General features: G+C 37.6%; 1 protein-coding gene across 1 annotated transcript; it reads left to right on the top strand.

Annotated features, from left to right (window-relative positions):
- The first annotated feature begins 7,344 nt into the window (after positions 1 to 7,344).
- Positions 7,345 to 16,608, top strand: LOC131611040 (uncharacterized). The gene is made up of 4 exons (XM_058883167.1): positions 7,345 to 7,427; positions 7,550 to 7,889; positions 15,524 to 15,785; positions 15,854 to 16,608. Exons 1-4 carry the CDS (start codon positions 7,345 to 7,347, stop codon positions 16,606 to 16,608), a joined length of 1,440 nt encoding a protein of 479 aa, XP_058739150.1.
- The last annotated feature ends 364 nt before the right edge of the window (positions 16,609 to 16,972 follow it).

The following is a 16,972-nucleotide window of genomic DNA, read 5'->3' as shown; positions in this document are numbered from 1 at the left end:
TTATTTTTCCTGAAGATGTCATTGTTGAGGACTTAGAGATGACGGCTAGACAAGTGGATAAAGCAATGAAGGACGGGGCTGCCGTGTTTATGTTGATTGCGTCCATGGAAGCGAAAAAGAAAGCGGTGAGTAATGACTTCCCGGTAGTATGTGAATTTCCGGAAGTTTTCCCAGAAGATGTAAGAGAATTACCGCTAGAGAGGGAGGTGGATTTTGCTATTGAATTAATTTCTGGAACTAGTCCTGTGTCGATGGCACCTTATCGTATGTCGGCATCGGAATTGACTGAGTTGAAGAGTCAATTGGAAGAGTTACTTGAGAAGAATTTTATTCGTCCTATTGTCTCACCGTGGGGTGCACCGGTGTTACTAGTGAAGAAGAAAGAAGGTTCAATGAGGTTGTGTGTGGATTACAGACAACTGAACAAGGTTACTATCAAGAATCGGTATCCCTTGCCGAGGATTGATGATTTGATGGATCAACTAGTTGGAGCGTGTGTGTTCAGCAAAATTGACTTGAGGTCGGGATATCATCAAATTCGGGTGAAGACGGACGATATTCAGAAAACGGCATTTAGAACGAGGTATGGTCATTACGAATATACAGTGATGCCATTTGGAGTAACCAATGCGCCGGGGGTTTTCATGGAGTATATGAATAGGATCTTCCATCCTTATCTGGATCAGTTCGTAGTAGTATTTATTGATGATATTTTAATATATTCTAAGAATGAAGAAGAACATGTGGATCATCTTAGAGTGGTATTGGGACTATTGAAGGAAAAGAAACTTTATGCAAAACTATCAAAGTGTGAGTTCTGGTTAAATGAAGTGAGCTTTCTTGGGCATGTAATTTCCAAGGATGGTATTGTCGTTGACCCAACGAAAGTAGAAGCAGTGTCTCAGTGGGAAGCTTCGAAGTCAGTTTCCGAAATCCGTAGTTTCCTTGGTCTTGCGGGTTACTATAGAAAGTTCATTGAAGGTTTTTCAAAGTTAGCGTTGCCGTTAACTAAGTTGACTAGGAAGGGTCAAGCTTTCGTCTGGGATTCGAAATGTGAAGAAGGATTCCAAGAGTTGAAGAAGAGGTTGACTAGTGCGCCGATCTTGATTTTGCCGAATCCGGTGGAATCTTTTGTTGTTTATTGTGATGCTTCGTTGTCGGGATTAGGAGGTGTACTAATGCAGAATCAACAGGTAGTCGCTTATGCGTCGAGACAACTCAAAGTGCACGAGAGAAACTATCTGACTCATGACTTAGAATTGGCAGCAGTGGTATTTGTGTTGAAATTGTGGAGGCATTACCTATATGGTTCAAGGTTTGAAGTATTTAGTGATCACAAGAGTTTGAAGTATCTCTTTGACCAAAAAGAGCTGAATATGAGACAAAGAAGATGGTTAGAATTTCTCAAGGATTATGATTTTGAACTGAATTATCATCCGGGTAAAGCAAATGTTGTTGTCGATGCATTGAGTAGGAAGTCCTTGCATATGTCTATGCTTATGGTGAGAGAATTGGATTTAATTGAGCAATTCCGAGATTTGAGTTTAGTATGTGAAGACACTCCTACCAGTGTTAAATTGGGTATGCTGGAGCTGACTAGTGGTATTCTAGAGGAAATCCGAGAGGGTCAGAAGACTGATGTAGAGTTGGTTGATAAGTTGACTCTGATTAACCAAGATAAAGGAGGTGAATTCAGAATCGACGAGAATGGAATAATGAGGTTTGGTAACCGTGTTTGTGTCCCTGACATTGCCGAATTGAGGAAGAGTATTCTTGAAGAAGGACATCGTAGCGGATTGAGTATTCATCCTGGTGCTACCAAGATGTATCATGATCTAAAGAAGCTGTTTTGGTGGCCTAGAATGAAAAAGGAAATAGCTGAATTTGTATATGCTTGTTTGACGTGCCAGAAGTCGAAGATTGAGCATCAGAAACCGTATGGAGCTATGCAACCGTTATTTATTCCGGAATGGAAGTGGGATAGTATATCTATGTATTTTGTTTCAGGTTTGCCGAGGACGGTGAAGAATTGTGAAGCTATTTGGATTATTGTGGACAGGTTGACAAAGTCTGCTCACTTTATACCAATGAGAATGGATTACCCAATGGAGAAGCTGGCTCAATTGTATATTGAAAAGATAGTGAGTTTACATGGTATTCTTTCGAGTATCGTGTCAGATAGAGATCCAAGGTTTACATCCAGATTCTGGGAAGGTTTGCAGAAGGCTTTGGGTACTAAGCTGAAATTGAGTTCTGCTTATCATCCACAGACGGATGGACAGACAGAAAGAACTATTCAATCACTAGAAGATTTGTTGCGTGCTTGTGTGTTGGAAAAAGGTGGTGCTTGGGATAGTTATCTACCCTTGATCGAATTTACTTACAATAATAGTTTTCACTCGAGTATTGGTATGGCTCCGTTTGAAGCTTTGTATGGTCGGAGGTGTAGAACGCCTTTATGTTGGTACGAATATGGCGAAAGTGCTGTGATTGGGCCGGAAATTGTTCAGGAGACAACAGAAAGGATTAAGATGATTCAGGAGAAGATGAAGACTTCTCAGAGTCGTCAGAAGAGTTATCATGATAAAAGAAGAAGGACACTTGAATTTCAAGAAGGAGATCATGTGTTCTTGAGGGTGACTCCTACAACTGGTGTTGGTAGAGCACTGAAGTCAAGGAAGTTGACTCCGCGTTTTATTGGTCCATTTCAAATTACGGAGAGGGTTGGAGAAGTGGCGTATCGCATTGCGTTGCCACCGACACTTGCGAATCTGCATGATGTATTCCATGTATCGCAGTTGAGGAAATACATTGCTGATCCATCTCATGTGATCCAAGTCGATGATGTATAGGTAAAGGATAATCTGACAGTTGAAACTTTGCCTATGAGGATTGAAGATCGGAAGGTGAAACAATTGCGTGGCAAGGAGATAGCATTAGTCAGAGTAGCTTGGGGAGGACCAGCCGGTGGAAATGTCACGTGGGAAATGGAGAGCCAGATGAAGGACTCCTACCCGGAACTCTTTGCCTAAGGTATGTTTTCGAGGACGAAAACTTTTCTAGTGGGGGAAAGTTGTAACACCCCATAAAATTCCTTATTTAATTTAATTAATTTTTGGATTAAATATTAGAATTATTTGAGTTAACTGAGAAAAATGGGAATAATGAGACTGATGGGCCAGTGTCGCTTTTAGTAAAGAGGGGGGTGTATTGGTAGGCCCTATTACTAATTAAAATAGTTTTATTTTATTTTCCATAAATTAGAGGAATTGTGGGAAAGAGGAATAGAACTAAGGAGAAGAGAAGAGTCTGAACGTGAAAAGAGAAGAGGAGCAGAGAAGTGCGACCCGAGGAAGAGCGAAGAATCAACCTTCAGGTAAGGGGGGACTCTTCCGTTTATCTTCTATTATGGGATTATAGGTAGTATGATAGAATTTGATCGTATTATTCGTATCAATTGGGTTGTGCTTAGGTTATAGAAGTGTTAGGTTTTGGGAGGATTGATGCATAATGATTATATTGATCATGTATTGGTGATAATTGGATGGTTGAATGTATTGTAAATGTGTTATAATATGTGTTTGTTTCACTGTATGCAAATCTGGTTGGAATGGGATTGGTTTGGTCATGAATTGGTGAAGGAAGGGCAAAATCGCAGGCTGTTTTCTGCGATTCGGAGTTCTGGAAATCGCCAGTTGGCGCCGCGTCCAGGAGTTGGCGCCGCGAACTGCTTGGCAGAAAGCCAGGAAGTTGTGTTGTGTTCAGTACGCGCCGCGAACCTTTGGTTGCGCCGCGAAGGCGTAGTTCCTATTCGTTCCGCGCCGCGAACTGTGTGTGGCGCCGCGTGCTGTTGGCGATAGGCCGTTTTGAAAAGTTTAAAAATGTGTAACTTTTAAACCGTAAACCGGATTTTGGTGCCGTTTCGAGTACAGTGAAGCTAATCAAATAATTTATATACTCAAATGGCGTTTTGAGTGGTGGCTTGAATTATTTTTAAAACACCCGATTTTATTTGTTTGTGGTGGGATATGTTTATAGGTACACTAATGAATGTCTTACCTGTATGATGTTGTGGTTATAACTGGTGTTTATTATACATGTATTGTTGGTATGAAATATGTGTTTTATTGATGATTATGACATTGATCGATGTATGTGGGTGATGAGCATGTTATGGTTGATGCATGCATTCATAATCATTATGTGGCTGGTCCTTGACGATGGTGGATCAGTGGTAGCTAATTCCCATTGTGTGGAATTAGTGAGTGGGTGTTACCGTATCCTTGACGATGGTGGGTCGGTGAGTTGGGTTATCCCATATTTTGGTACCACATGCATGTAGTTGCATTGCATTAGGCTGTTTTGCTATTATAACATGAATGGAAGATTGTCCAATGTTATAATATGTGTTAATTTGGTTGTTTGCTCACTGATTGTATGGTTTGAATCTGATCATAACTGTGATTGGGTGAATGGCATGTGAAATGATATTTTATTATCTATATCTTATAACATTAGTTAAATGTGAATGAGACTCACCCTTACTGTTGTTATTTTTTCAGATTGAGGAGTAGCTCTCGTACTTGGTGAGGATTAGCTCGTCAAGTAGTTCGTTAGAGTCAGTTGGGTCCGTGTCATGCTCTGGTCGTGTAACACTGGGGGCGTCGTCTAGAGTTACTTGTTAAACTCTTTTTATTTTGGATGGATTTTATGTTGATGTTTTAAGTCTGTGACTTGGCTGTTTGTTATTCAGATGTTAAAGATAATTCCGCTGTGCTAAACATGATGATCTGAATAAATTTGGTTGACGTTCTCTTTTATGGCATGACATGAGTATTATTGTTTAATTAATTGGAAGTTGTAATGCCCTTATTCATGTTTACTCTGATTATTGTTTATTATTTATGCGGGGTATTAGAAGGGTGTTACATTCGATACCAAGCAAAAATATTTTGGAATTTTAAAATGGCGTGTATCACTATATTTCCACCATGGTTGTGTCTTTTAACTGAGGTGATATATACTGTTAAGTTTATAATATCGTATGTTGATTGCTTGTTTCGCAAACCCCTCACTAATCATATAACCTTTTAAATTAATTTTGATAATAATGATATGAAAAATCAAGTTATATATGAAGAACAAATTACACTAATAAATATTTTTTGTGTTTCCTCCAACTCATTATTCATCTCTTGATATTTAAGAGTTCAATTTTGGTTCAATAATTCAAATCTATAATCAAAACTTCATTCTCTACTAGTTCATTTGACATAGCACCAAATTTGTTGAGAAATTATGATTCGTGATAATGACGATGAATCAAAATTTCTCAATAAATTTGATGCTTTTCTTGATAAACTAGTAGAGAAGTAAGGGTTTATTGAAGAACTAGAATTATTGAACACAATTCGAACTATTAAAGAATGAGAGATGAATATTGAGTTGGAGGAAACATGAGAAACATTGATTAGTGTTAGTTGTTCTTCAAATATAACTTAATTTTTTAGATTATTATTTTAAAAATTAATTTGAAATGTTATATGTTCATTGAGGGATTGGTGAAACAAGAAATCAACATACAATATAATAAACTTAATTGTATCTTTTCTCACTCTACTGAACTCTAAACACGATGGGCTGAGAGAAATGAAAGCTGCACAAGGAATTAATCAGTGATTTTTTTTGCATCATCCATATTAAAACAATAAAACAATATTAAAACACAAAAAATCTTAATCTCAATCACATCATCATATAACATTCAAAACTTTTCCAAGTCATATTATAAAAACAAAACATTGCTAAGTCACAACAACAAAGCAACAACAACAACAACAAAAACAACATATAACATTCTCAATAACTCAAAAACACAAAACCAATCTCAATATCAATCTCACTCTAAATCACAATACATATAAAATTCAAAACTTTTCTAAGTCACAATATAAAAAGAAAAGATTGCTAAGTCATAGCAACAAAACAACAACCACATATAACATTATTGACAACTCAAAAACACAAAAACAATAGCAACTCAATATCATTCTTAACAATACAAATATAACATATTCTCATCAATACAAAATTATAAAAAGAATCTCAAACTCGAACTCAATATCTATCACAATAATATATAACATTAAAAACTTTTTTAAATCACAACAACTAACAAACAATAACAACAACAAGAGGACAAAAATAACAATCTCAATCTCAACCAAACTACATCATCATTGAAAATAAACTTATTATGTACTTATCTCAACAAAAACAACAACATATAACATTCAATCTCAATCTAAATAACAAAAACAAAAACAACAATATTATTAAACACCTAATGCTTAGGGTCTCAAGAACAGAAAAATTATTGTAACATGAATAGTGGAAATATTTTACGTACTAGAAATGTGAAGAATTTAAAGAAGTGAGTTTGGTCTTTCCTTCTTGCAAGAGTCATTTGAGTTCCTACTTCCAGTTATTTCTTTGTATTTCTTTGCTTTGTACGAGTTAGATAAGATATGGATGAATTTCAACCACAATTGTCGAAGAACTAGTTGGATAAGATATGATGGTGAAGAAATGAAGTTGATATGATGATTTAAGAGTTAGAGATGATACATGTCTAGAGTTCTTATTGTTAATTGAAATGATAAACTTTATTAAGACTCAATTTGGTTTTTGCAAGGGAAGGAAAAACTAAAGAGACATGACAAGTTAAGATTATAAGAGTAAACCATTTCACCACAATTAGAAATACCAACTGTGGTTAAATCACATTTATTTATTTTTATTTGTTTAAAGTTCCATTTTGTTTTACAATTTTAAATAAAATAAAAAAAAGAGTCTAACATTTTACCATGGTTAGACAATCCAATGATTGTGAAAAGTGACTTCTTTTTAATTTAAAAATAAGATAAAAAGGGAAGTTTTACTATAATATAAAACATATTACAAATTTACTGGTGCAAGGATTCAGTCCAATAAGCAGAATTATTTTATCCATGGTTGAGAATTCCAATCATGGGAATATATAAATTGTTTTTAATTTTAAAAAGAAAAGTACGACGGCGTATGAATTTAATGGTGTCATAACGGGGGAGACCGAAAAAAGCGGTTCCTCCGCTGCCACCTGAATCCATTGCCTCTGCTAGTGGTACCGTGGCTTCACCTGAAAAAGTTAGTACTCTTCTGAAGGCTGACAAGATCCCAACGGTGGTGACTCAACCTACTGGAAACCCAGTTCCTAACGCTGAAGAGAGGAAGCTCTGGGTAGATGTGCTTAAGGATAACAGAAACCCTGCGAAAGGTAGATCTATGAGATACATAGCCCCCAAAATGGCAAACGGTGTGGTGGAAGTTGAAATTGCTCCTGAGGATATTGCGTCGGAGATAGATTTTTGGGCGTCGTCTCTTATATTGTACGTTATGGGGGTGACCTAAGTATGAACTCTGTGAAAACCTACATGACAAAGCAATGGAATTTTGTTCAACTTCCGGACATGTATTACCATGAGGAAGGGTATTTTCTACTCCGATTCAGGTCGTTTAGTGATCGAGATGAAGTGATGATGCGTGGCCCGTACACGATTAGAAATATGCCTTTACTGCTTAAGGAATGGAGACCTGATTTCAAACTCAAAGATGATTTTCTCAGAACCATTCCCCAGTGGGTTAAGCTTCCCCAGCTCCCTCTTTACTTATGGGGTGAAATGAGTTTGAATAAAATCGGAAGTGCTCTGGGAACCCCATTAGTCAATGATGAGTGCACTGCTAATAGATTGCAAATCTCCTATGCTCGAATATTAGTTGAAATGGATATCATAAGGGACCTTCCAAATGAGATTACAATTTGTGACAATGAAGGAATGAAGATGCAGCATGTAACACCCTTCTAAACCCCGCGGAAATTAATAAAATAACTCAGAGTAAAACATGAAAACAAGGGTGCCACAATTCAATTTAAAACAAATTTTCATAAATCAGTTGTCATGCTTCACTTAGGGGAAAATCATCCATTTAACAAATTCATGTCTCTATACAGCGGAACATTAATCAACAGATAAGCATAACATCATCTATGCAATATCTCACAAAATTACTCCAATAACAACAAAATAGAGTATCATCATAAACTCTAAACTAACGTTCCCCCAGTATTACAATATCAGAGCATGACACCGACGCTATACCAATTAAACTGACTCATGAGCTAATCCTCACCGAGCCAAAAGCCGCTACTCGCCAATCTGAAATCATCAAAGTAAGGGTGAGTCTCATCACAGTTAACAAATGTTATAGCATCTTAAATAACAACACATCATAGTTATATTATTCACCCAACTCATCATATTCAGATTATCAGGAACATCTATCGTTTACACAAACGTTAACAGAACACATCTTTCAAACAGACAATCATACTCAACATTAATCCAACAAAACACAAACAACACATCATCAATATTTATAACACTGGAATACATCCAATCATGTTATAAAAGTATGCATATGTATGAACTGACACTATGCATGTGGTACCAAAATTCGTGAATCATATTCACAGGACTTCTCTCTTTGATACTGCCCTCTAGTCGCTCACACCCCACATGGGCACACGACTACTGCTTCATCGCTCACACCCCACATGGGCACACGATGACTTCCCGCTAATCTCCGCACGATGGGAATTAGCCTTCCAATGCAAATGATTTATGAATAATGCACACATGACACATACTTACATCTTCATACATCATCATCATTCCGATGCTTAACATCGCTTAACACCTCTTACCAATAAGGTCACAACAAGTATGTACATGTTTAAGCATCATTCAATCATTCACATACATACACCACATCATCACAATAACATACACATCATAGTAATGTTAATTGCCACCATAACCAACGTATTAATATTAACAGCATATTAATATTCACAATCATCAATCATCACCATCATCATACATCGTTACATCTATCATCATTACACACCATTTAATAATTTGATAAATCAACTCAACAACATAATCACGAGACATGTATTCATTTACGACATGTTATAAACCAATATCACCCAATGAATATCATAATCTCATCACCAATACAAACATGTATCAATAATCATATATAAATAAGCACATATTTGCTACAATCATCATCATCATCAAGAATAGCAACATATATTTATCATCATTCTAAACCAATCAAATCATCATCACTTAGATCGTTTAATAAGGTTCATTTAGCCCAAAACGGCGCATCAAATGAACCAACGGTTAGAAAGTTATGCCTCTTTGAACTTTCCTGAAAATATCACAAAACATCAACAGCACGCGGCGCAACCAAAGTTCGCGGCGCGACCTGAACCACAAAAACACGTTCGCGGCGCCAACCTATGCACGCGGCGCGATGCGAGGAAAAGTACGCCTTCGCGGCGCCAACACGGGGACGCGGCGCGAACTGGCGATTTCGCAGACTATCGGGTCTGCGTCAGATCCTGCGATCTAACTCAATCTGAGTCCAAAACTGACTCCAAACATCATATGCAGGCAGTTAATCATCAATTGCATCACTAATCATCATCACACATCAAAACAACACATAATCTATCAATAATTCATGCAATTTTCATCAATTCATAACCTCCCTAAACCTAACATATGATCCAATTGACTCAACAACATCCCTAATCAATATTATTATCTAAGAACACAATAATAGATGATAACCAGAGAGTCCCCCCTTACCTTAGCCAAGAGTGCTCAATCTTTGGTCTCTCCATCTTCAGCTTCCTTCGGTTCTTCGTGTTCCCCAGAACCTCTGTTCTTTCACGTTCTTTCTTCTTTCTTTTCCCAAATTCCAAAATGTTTTATGAAAATAACATTTTAATTAGTAAAGGGCTTTACCAACATAGCACCCCCCTCTTTACTAACACCACACTTGGCCCAATAGCCCATCTCATAATTCTTTCCAAATAATTCCACCAAAATACCGAATAATTCCAAATAGTAATTTAATTTCCAATTAAATTAAATTTAGAAAATATGGGGTGTTACAACTCTCCCCCACTAAAAGAGTTTTCGTCCTCGAAAACATATCTCAAGTAACCAGCTCGTATAAGAGTCCTTCACCTGACTCTCCAGCTCCCAATTAACAGTACCATCAGTCAATCCTCAAAATCCATCTGACATAACCAACAGGAAGCATGTTTCACACATTCAAATCCCAGTTCTTATGTCACCTTTGACTATCCAAAGTATACCACCCGCTATATCTCCAAAAAGATTAGCAACAACAGAACATAGGTACAACCTATACAATACGCTCATCCACTGAGTAATACAATTACACAATCCATAGTATGATCACACTGATCAACACTGCAGTAATGCATTCCATCTACCAAACATACCAACCTTAGACACACTTTTCCATCTAAGTAATAATGTAATACTTACATTTTTCACCAACCGCTTCCCTCAAGAAACTCAATACTCATATTTCCATACTATTGAATTCCAATTATCTGACTCCTCTTAAGTCACACCATCAATTATTTAGTACTTTACATTCCGCTTCTTTCGCAATACTCTGATTACTCATCACAATCATCTATACCAAATAGATTTCTGAGTTTTACCTGATTCCGACTCTCTTTACTCATTCGTTTCAAGGATCATTCTTTACCATCCATGGTACTAATCCACCACTCATCAATACTTACTCGCACTCAAAAACCAAATTCCTGATTTACTTCATCTATTAAACATTCCAACCATCGGAATGAGTGCACACACAAGTAATTATAATCACGCTCGTCATCCTCAATACACCATTTCTCACAAAACAACTCAACTTGAGTTTCGCTCTTTTCTAAGAATTAAATCAATTTCTCCCTTCATAGAGTATAATTCCTCATTATATCTAGAATCTACAATAACCCCTTGACAACAACACAAAAATATCACACGTCACATAGCATCAACTCTTCGTTTTAATTCCGCCGAATACGTACTCGTTAATTACGCACAACCGTAATAACATATTCATCATCTCGGCAATTATTCAAAGGAGTTATAATTCCCCGACACGACATCCTTACATCCACTGAATTCTAAATCCAACATATAGATCAATACATATTCTCTATGTAGGCTTCCGACATATTAATTCCTTACTTTCCGCGAGTAGTACTCACAACACTACTCTACATCACACTTTCGCTGCGCGACTCTGATTACCCGTCTTAAGTCATCATCCACCACGTTGCACTCTTTCATATTCACTTCTTCATAAGTTCACACAACATAGTGAGTGATTATTCTCACGGCTTAGTATTCATCACATCTTAAACCATTAAGGTAACAAAACAAGCTTATCACTTCTATATGGTTCCATCTACTACCAACAAGAGATTTAGGGTGATCAAGTCCTAAATTTGTCAATATTAGTTGAAAATCATATTTAAGCATAAACCGTCGTTACTACATAATAGTGTCCCTTCCGAGTTTGCACCCAAACTCATTAACATCGTCATAATCCAATAATTCACTACGGTGTCCTTCTTCTAGGATATTCTTCAGAAGTTCAAAACATCAGTTACGCAAATCCAATCACTCAACCTCATTATATTATTCCCGTCGATTCTGAATTCACCGCCTTTACCTTGGTAATTCAAAGTCAACCTATCGATCAACTCAACATCATCTTTCTGACCTTCTCTAATCTCGTCAAGAATACCACCAGTCATCTTCTAGCATACTCAATCTAACACTATTAGGATCACCTTCACATACACACTTAAGTCTCTAAATTGTCCAATTAAATCCAACTCATTCATCCTTAGCACCGACATATTTAAAGACTTCCTACGCAACACAATAGCACAACATTCATAACTCGTGGTTTTAATCCAAATTCTATTACATCCTTCACGTCCAATTATCGTCCCACTCGGAATCTCAACAAAGTCTTCCTCACGTCAACAAATGTTAGAAATTCCCTACAATTCTTCTTTTATACTTATCGTTACCTTGCCATCACAAATACGATTCCAAGGGTTCTAAAGTTTGTTCCATCTTTACTACTAATTAACTCCTCACTAAAATCCATCGGCACTCAAGTCATCTTTATTGCCGAACATCTCATCAACCTATTCATCAACAACATGTTTCCACTCAATTTTGTTTCAAACAATCCCGATAGTAGGCATTCTTATTCAACAAGTTTCACGCTTCCATAACCGACTTCAGAACCTCTCCTCATAGGGTCACTCTACCGTATTTATAACTCTTCCATAAATTAGAACACAATCCCCTCCTCCTCGTAGGTTCAAACGGCACATCAATCCGACACTCGGAACTCAAGATATGAATTTTCCAATCATTGTCCAAAAATGCAACACTGACATCATGCAGCGACACTCTATACGATATATCCAAACTCCTCAATTGGTAAATTCAATTCTTAAAATTACTCCTCAAAAAAAAAAAAAAAAAACTTCCAAGTATTCCTTCGATCCATTCAACACTGACACTGACATCCCGTGCAGTACCAATAAACAAGTCTAGTTATAAGAACCAGAGTAACCGTAACTTCACCTCTTTCCAACGTCATCCTGTCACAATTAAATATGTTACAGCTGCTGCAACTATTTTTATAGCAAAGTTCATCTCGTTAGCTTTCCGACGCTCCAAACGGAACTCAAATCGGATGTCCAGAACTCCAGTTACGAATTTTCGAAGTTCCGCAGCTATTCAGCAATTTTCCTGCGTTTTACTTACGAAAATCTCTCTCCAAAACTCATTCTCTTCAACTTTATCACATTCCAAACAGCCCCTTATCGTATCTCTTCACTTCCAAACATCCTTATAATTTGAGCAACATATCTCATCACCGAAAAGCGATTTCTGGAACATTACGACAGCAATCCTCTTTGCAAACTTGCAGCTGAATCTCTTCCGAGAACTAAAGCTACTCAACTGACATCTTCGCAGCCTCTCAGCAGAGCTGACACATCGCAACTCTCCAATCTCCTTCTCTTACAATAACTGTCAATTACCTCTAATCACCTTCAACTCTGGAAACGACAAACTCTGACAACGCTCACACTGTTGCCAACAACCACCTACCGAATCAATCTTCTTACAACTGAAACATAACCGAGAAGCGAAGCTTCTCCCCCACTTATTTCCATCCAACACCTGCAACAACAACCAAGTACCGACAGTGATTCACTCACATGTCGCGTACCAAGGAATAAAATGCCGACAATATACAACTGTCGCGCAACTCAACTGACTCAACAATTGGCCGGACGGACCGACCTGCTCTGATACCACTATTGTAACACCCTTCTAAACCCCGCGGAAATTAATAAAATAACTCAGAGTAAAACATGAAAACAAGGGTGCCACAATTCAATTTAAAACAAATTTTCATAAATCAGTTGTCATGCTTCACTTAGGGGAAAATCATCCATTTAACAAATTCATGTCTCTATACAGCGGAACATTAATCAACAGATAAGCATAACATCATCTATGCAATATCTCACAAAATTACTCCAATAACAACAAAATAGAGTATCATCATAAACTCTAAACTAACGTTCCCCCAGTATTACAATATCAGAGCATGACACCGACGCTATACCAATTAAACTGACTCATGAGCTAATCCTCACCGAGCCAAAAGCCGCTACTCGCCAATCTGAAATCATCAAAGTAAGGGTGAGTCTCATCACAGTTAACAAATGTTATAGCATCTTAAATAACAACACATCATAGTTATATTATTCACCCAACTCATCATATTCAGATTATCAGGAACATCTATCGTTTACACAAACGTTAACAGAACACATCTTTCAAACAGACAATCATACTCAACATTAATCCAACAAAACACAAACAACACATCATCAATATTTATAACACTGGAATACATCCAATCATGTTATAAAAGTATGCATATGTATGAACTGACACTATGCATGTGGTACCAAAATTCGTGAATCATATTCACAGGACTTCTCTCTTTGATACTGCCCTCTAGTCGCTCACACCCCACATGGGCACACGACTACTGCTTCATCGCTCACACCCCACATGGGCACACGATGACTTCCCGCTAATCTCCGCACGATGGGAATTAGCCTTCCAATGCAAATGATTTATGAATAATGCACACATGACACATACTTACATCTTCATACATCATCATCATTCCGATGCTTAACATCGCTTAACACCTCTTACCAATAAGGTCACAACAAGTATGTACATGTTTAAGCATCATTCAATCATTCACATACATACACCACATCATCACAATAACATACACATCATAGTAATGTTAATTGCCACCATAACCAACGTATTAATATTAACAGCATATTAATATTCACAATCATCAATCATCACCATCATCATACATCGTTACATCTATCATCATTACACACCATGTAATAATTTGATAAATCAACTCAACAACATAATCACGAGACATGTATTCATTTACGACATGTTATAAACCAATATCACCCAATGAATATCATAATCTCATCACCAATACAAACATGTATCAATAATCATATATAAATAAGCACATATTTGCTACAATCATCATCATCATCAAGAATAGCAACATATATTTATCATCATTCTAAACCAATCAAATCATCATCACTTAGATCGTTTAATAAGGTTCATTTAGCCCAAAACGGCGCATCAAATGAACCAACGGTTAGAAAGTTATGCCTCTTTGAACTTTCCTGAAAATATCACAAAACATCAACAGCACGCGGCGCAACCAAAGTTCGCGGCGCGACCTGAACCACAAAAACACGTTCGCGGCGCCAACCTATGCACGCGGCGCGATGCGAGGAAAAGTACGCCTTCGCGGCGCCAACACGGGGACGCGGCGCGAACTGGCGATTTCGCAGACTATCGGGTCTGCGTCAGATCCTGCGATCTAACTCAATCTGAGTCCAAAACTGACTCCAAACATCATATGCAGGCAGTTAATCATCAATTGCATCACTAATCATCATCACACATCAAAACAACACATAATCTATCAATAATTCATGCAATTTTCATCAATTCATAACCTCCCTAAACCTAACATATGATCCAATTGACTCAACAACATCCCTAATCAATATTATTATCTAAGAACACAATAATAGATGATAACCAGAGAGTCCCCCCTTACCTTAGCCAAGAGTGCTCAATCTTTGGTCTCTCCATCTTCAGCTTCCTTCGGTTCTTCGTGTTCCCCAGAACCTCTGTTCTTTCACGTTCTTTCTTCTTTCTTTTCCCAAATTCCAAAATGTTTTATGAAAATAACATTTTAATTAGTAAAGGGCTTTACCAACATAGCACCCCCCTCTTTACTAACACCACACTTGGCCCAATAGCCCATCTCATAATTCTTTCCAAATAATTCCACCAAAATACCGAATAATTCCAAATAGTAATTTAATTTCCAATTAAATTAAATTTAGAAAATATGGGGTGTTACACAGCAGGGTGTTGAGTACGAATGGAAGCCCATCTATTGTGCTCGATGCCAAAATCCAGGACACAATTGTGATAAGCCAAAGCCTAAAGTGACACAATGGAAACCTAAAGCTAAGCCCCCTGAGAATCCTACAACTGATCAACCCTCCCAGCACAAAACTGTAGATCCTATTGTAAAAGATGTTGCCTCCCAACCATATCAGACAGATGCTTGGATTGAAGTGAGGAAAAGTGGCATGGATAGAGGTAAAAGACCTATGATTCATACTCCTTCCCCTAGAGTGACATGTGAAAATGGCTTTGATGCCTTGCAGATTTTGCAGGACCTGCAAGTGCTCCAAGACTCTGGTCAATGATTGTCTCCTGGAACCTAAGGGGGTTAAATAAGCCTGGTAAGCTTAGGGAGATTAGCTCCCGTCTCCTAGAGCTTAAGGCATATATTAATATTCTAATTGAGACTAGGGTTAAACCTGGTCAAGCTAGCACTGTTAGAAATAAACTGAATCTAGGGGATAACTATTTAGATAACTATTCCTCTCATGCTAATGGTAGGTTGTGGATTCATTGGAATTCTAATAATGTTGATATCCAAGTTAGAGCTTCTACTAGTCAAATGATTCACTGTGGAATATATGATGTGTCTGGTTCCTTTAGGTTTTGGATGACTGCTATTTATGGCTTGAATCAATTGGAGCAAAGAAGGATCCTTTGGAAGGACTTGGAGAATCTCAACATTCAGGGACCTTGGTGTCTCGTAGGGGATTTCAACAATGTCCTTAAGGGTAATGATAGAATTAGGGGCCATCTTGTGACTGAAGCAGAGGTGAGGGATTTGCAATACCTTATGGATCTTAAGGATCTCTCTGAGATGGACAGTTATGGGGACCACTACACATGGTTTAACAACCATACTGTAGGACCTATCTATTCTAGAATAGATAAAGTACTAGCCAATACTGCTTGGTTTCAAACTAATATGAACACTACTCTTAAGATCTTACCTCCTAGTGTCTCTGACCATTCTATGCTCTGCCTTGCCAATCAGAATGCTACAATGAAAATCCATTAGAGGTTTATATTTGTCAACTGTGTCACTGCCTGTGATGGGTACTTTGATGCAGTCAAGACTAGTTGGATGCAACCTCTAGTGGGGGGGGGGCTAGCTATATCTTATGGCATAAACTGAAAAGGCTTCAGCCTATCTTATACAAACTCAAAATGCCTCTGATTCTAGCCAAACAGAATATGACCAAGGCTAGAGAAAATCTCCTGGATGCTCAGCAAAAGCTTGCTTCTGATAGACTGAACATCTCCTTGATTCAAGATGTAAAGAGATGTACTGATGACCTTATAATATGGAATGAGATTGAAGCCTCAACCATTAGACAAAGGGCCAAGATCAAGTGGCTTCAAACTGGTGATGCTAACACTGC

The sequence above is a fragment of the Vicia villosa genome, linkage group LG6, assembly GCF_029867415.1.
Source record: "Vicia villosa cultivar HV-30 ecotype Madison, WI linkage group LG6, Vvil1.0, whole genome shotgun sequence".
NCBI lineage: Eukaryota > Viridiplantae > Streptophyta > Magnoliopsida > Fabales > Fabaceae > Vicia > Vicia villosa.
This window is presented reverse-complemented; position numbering and strand designations above follow the sequence as displayed.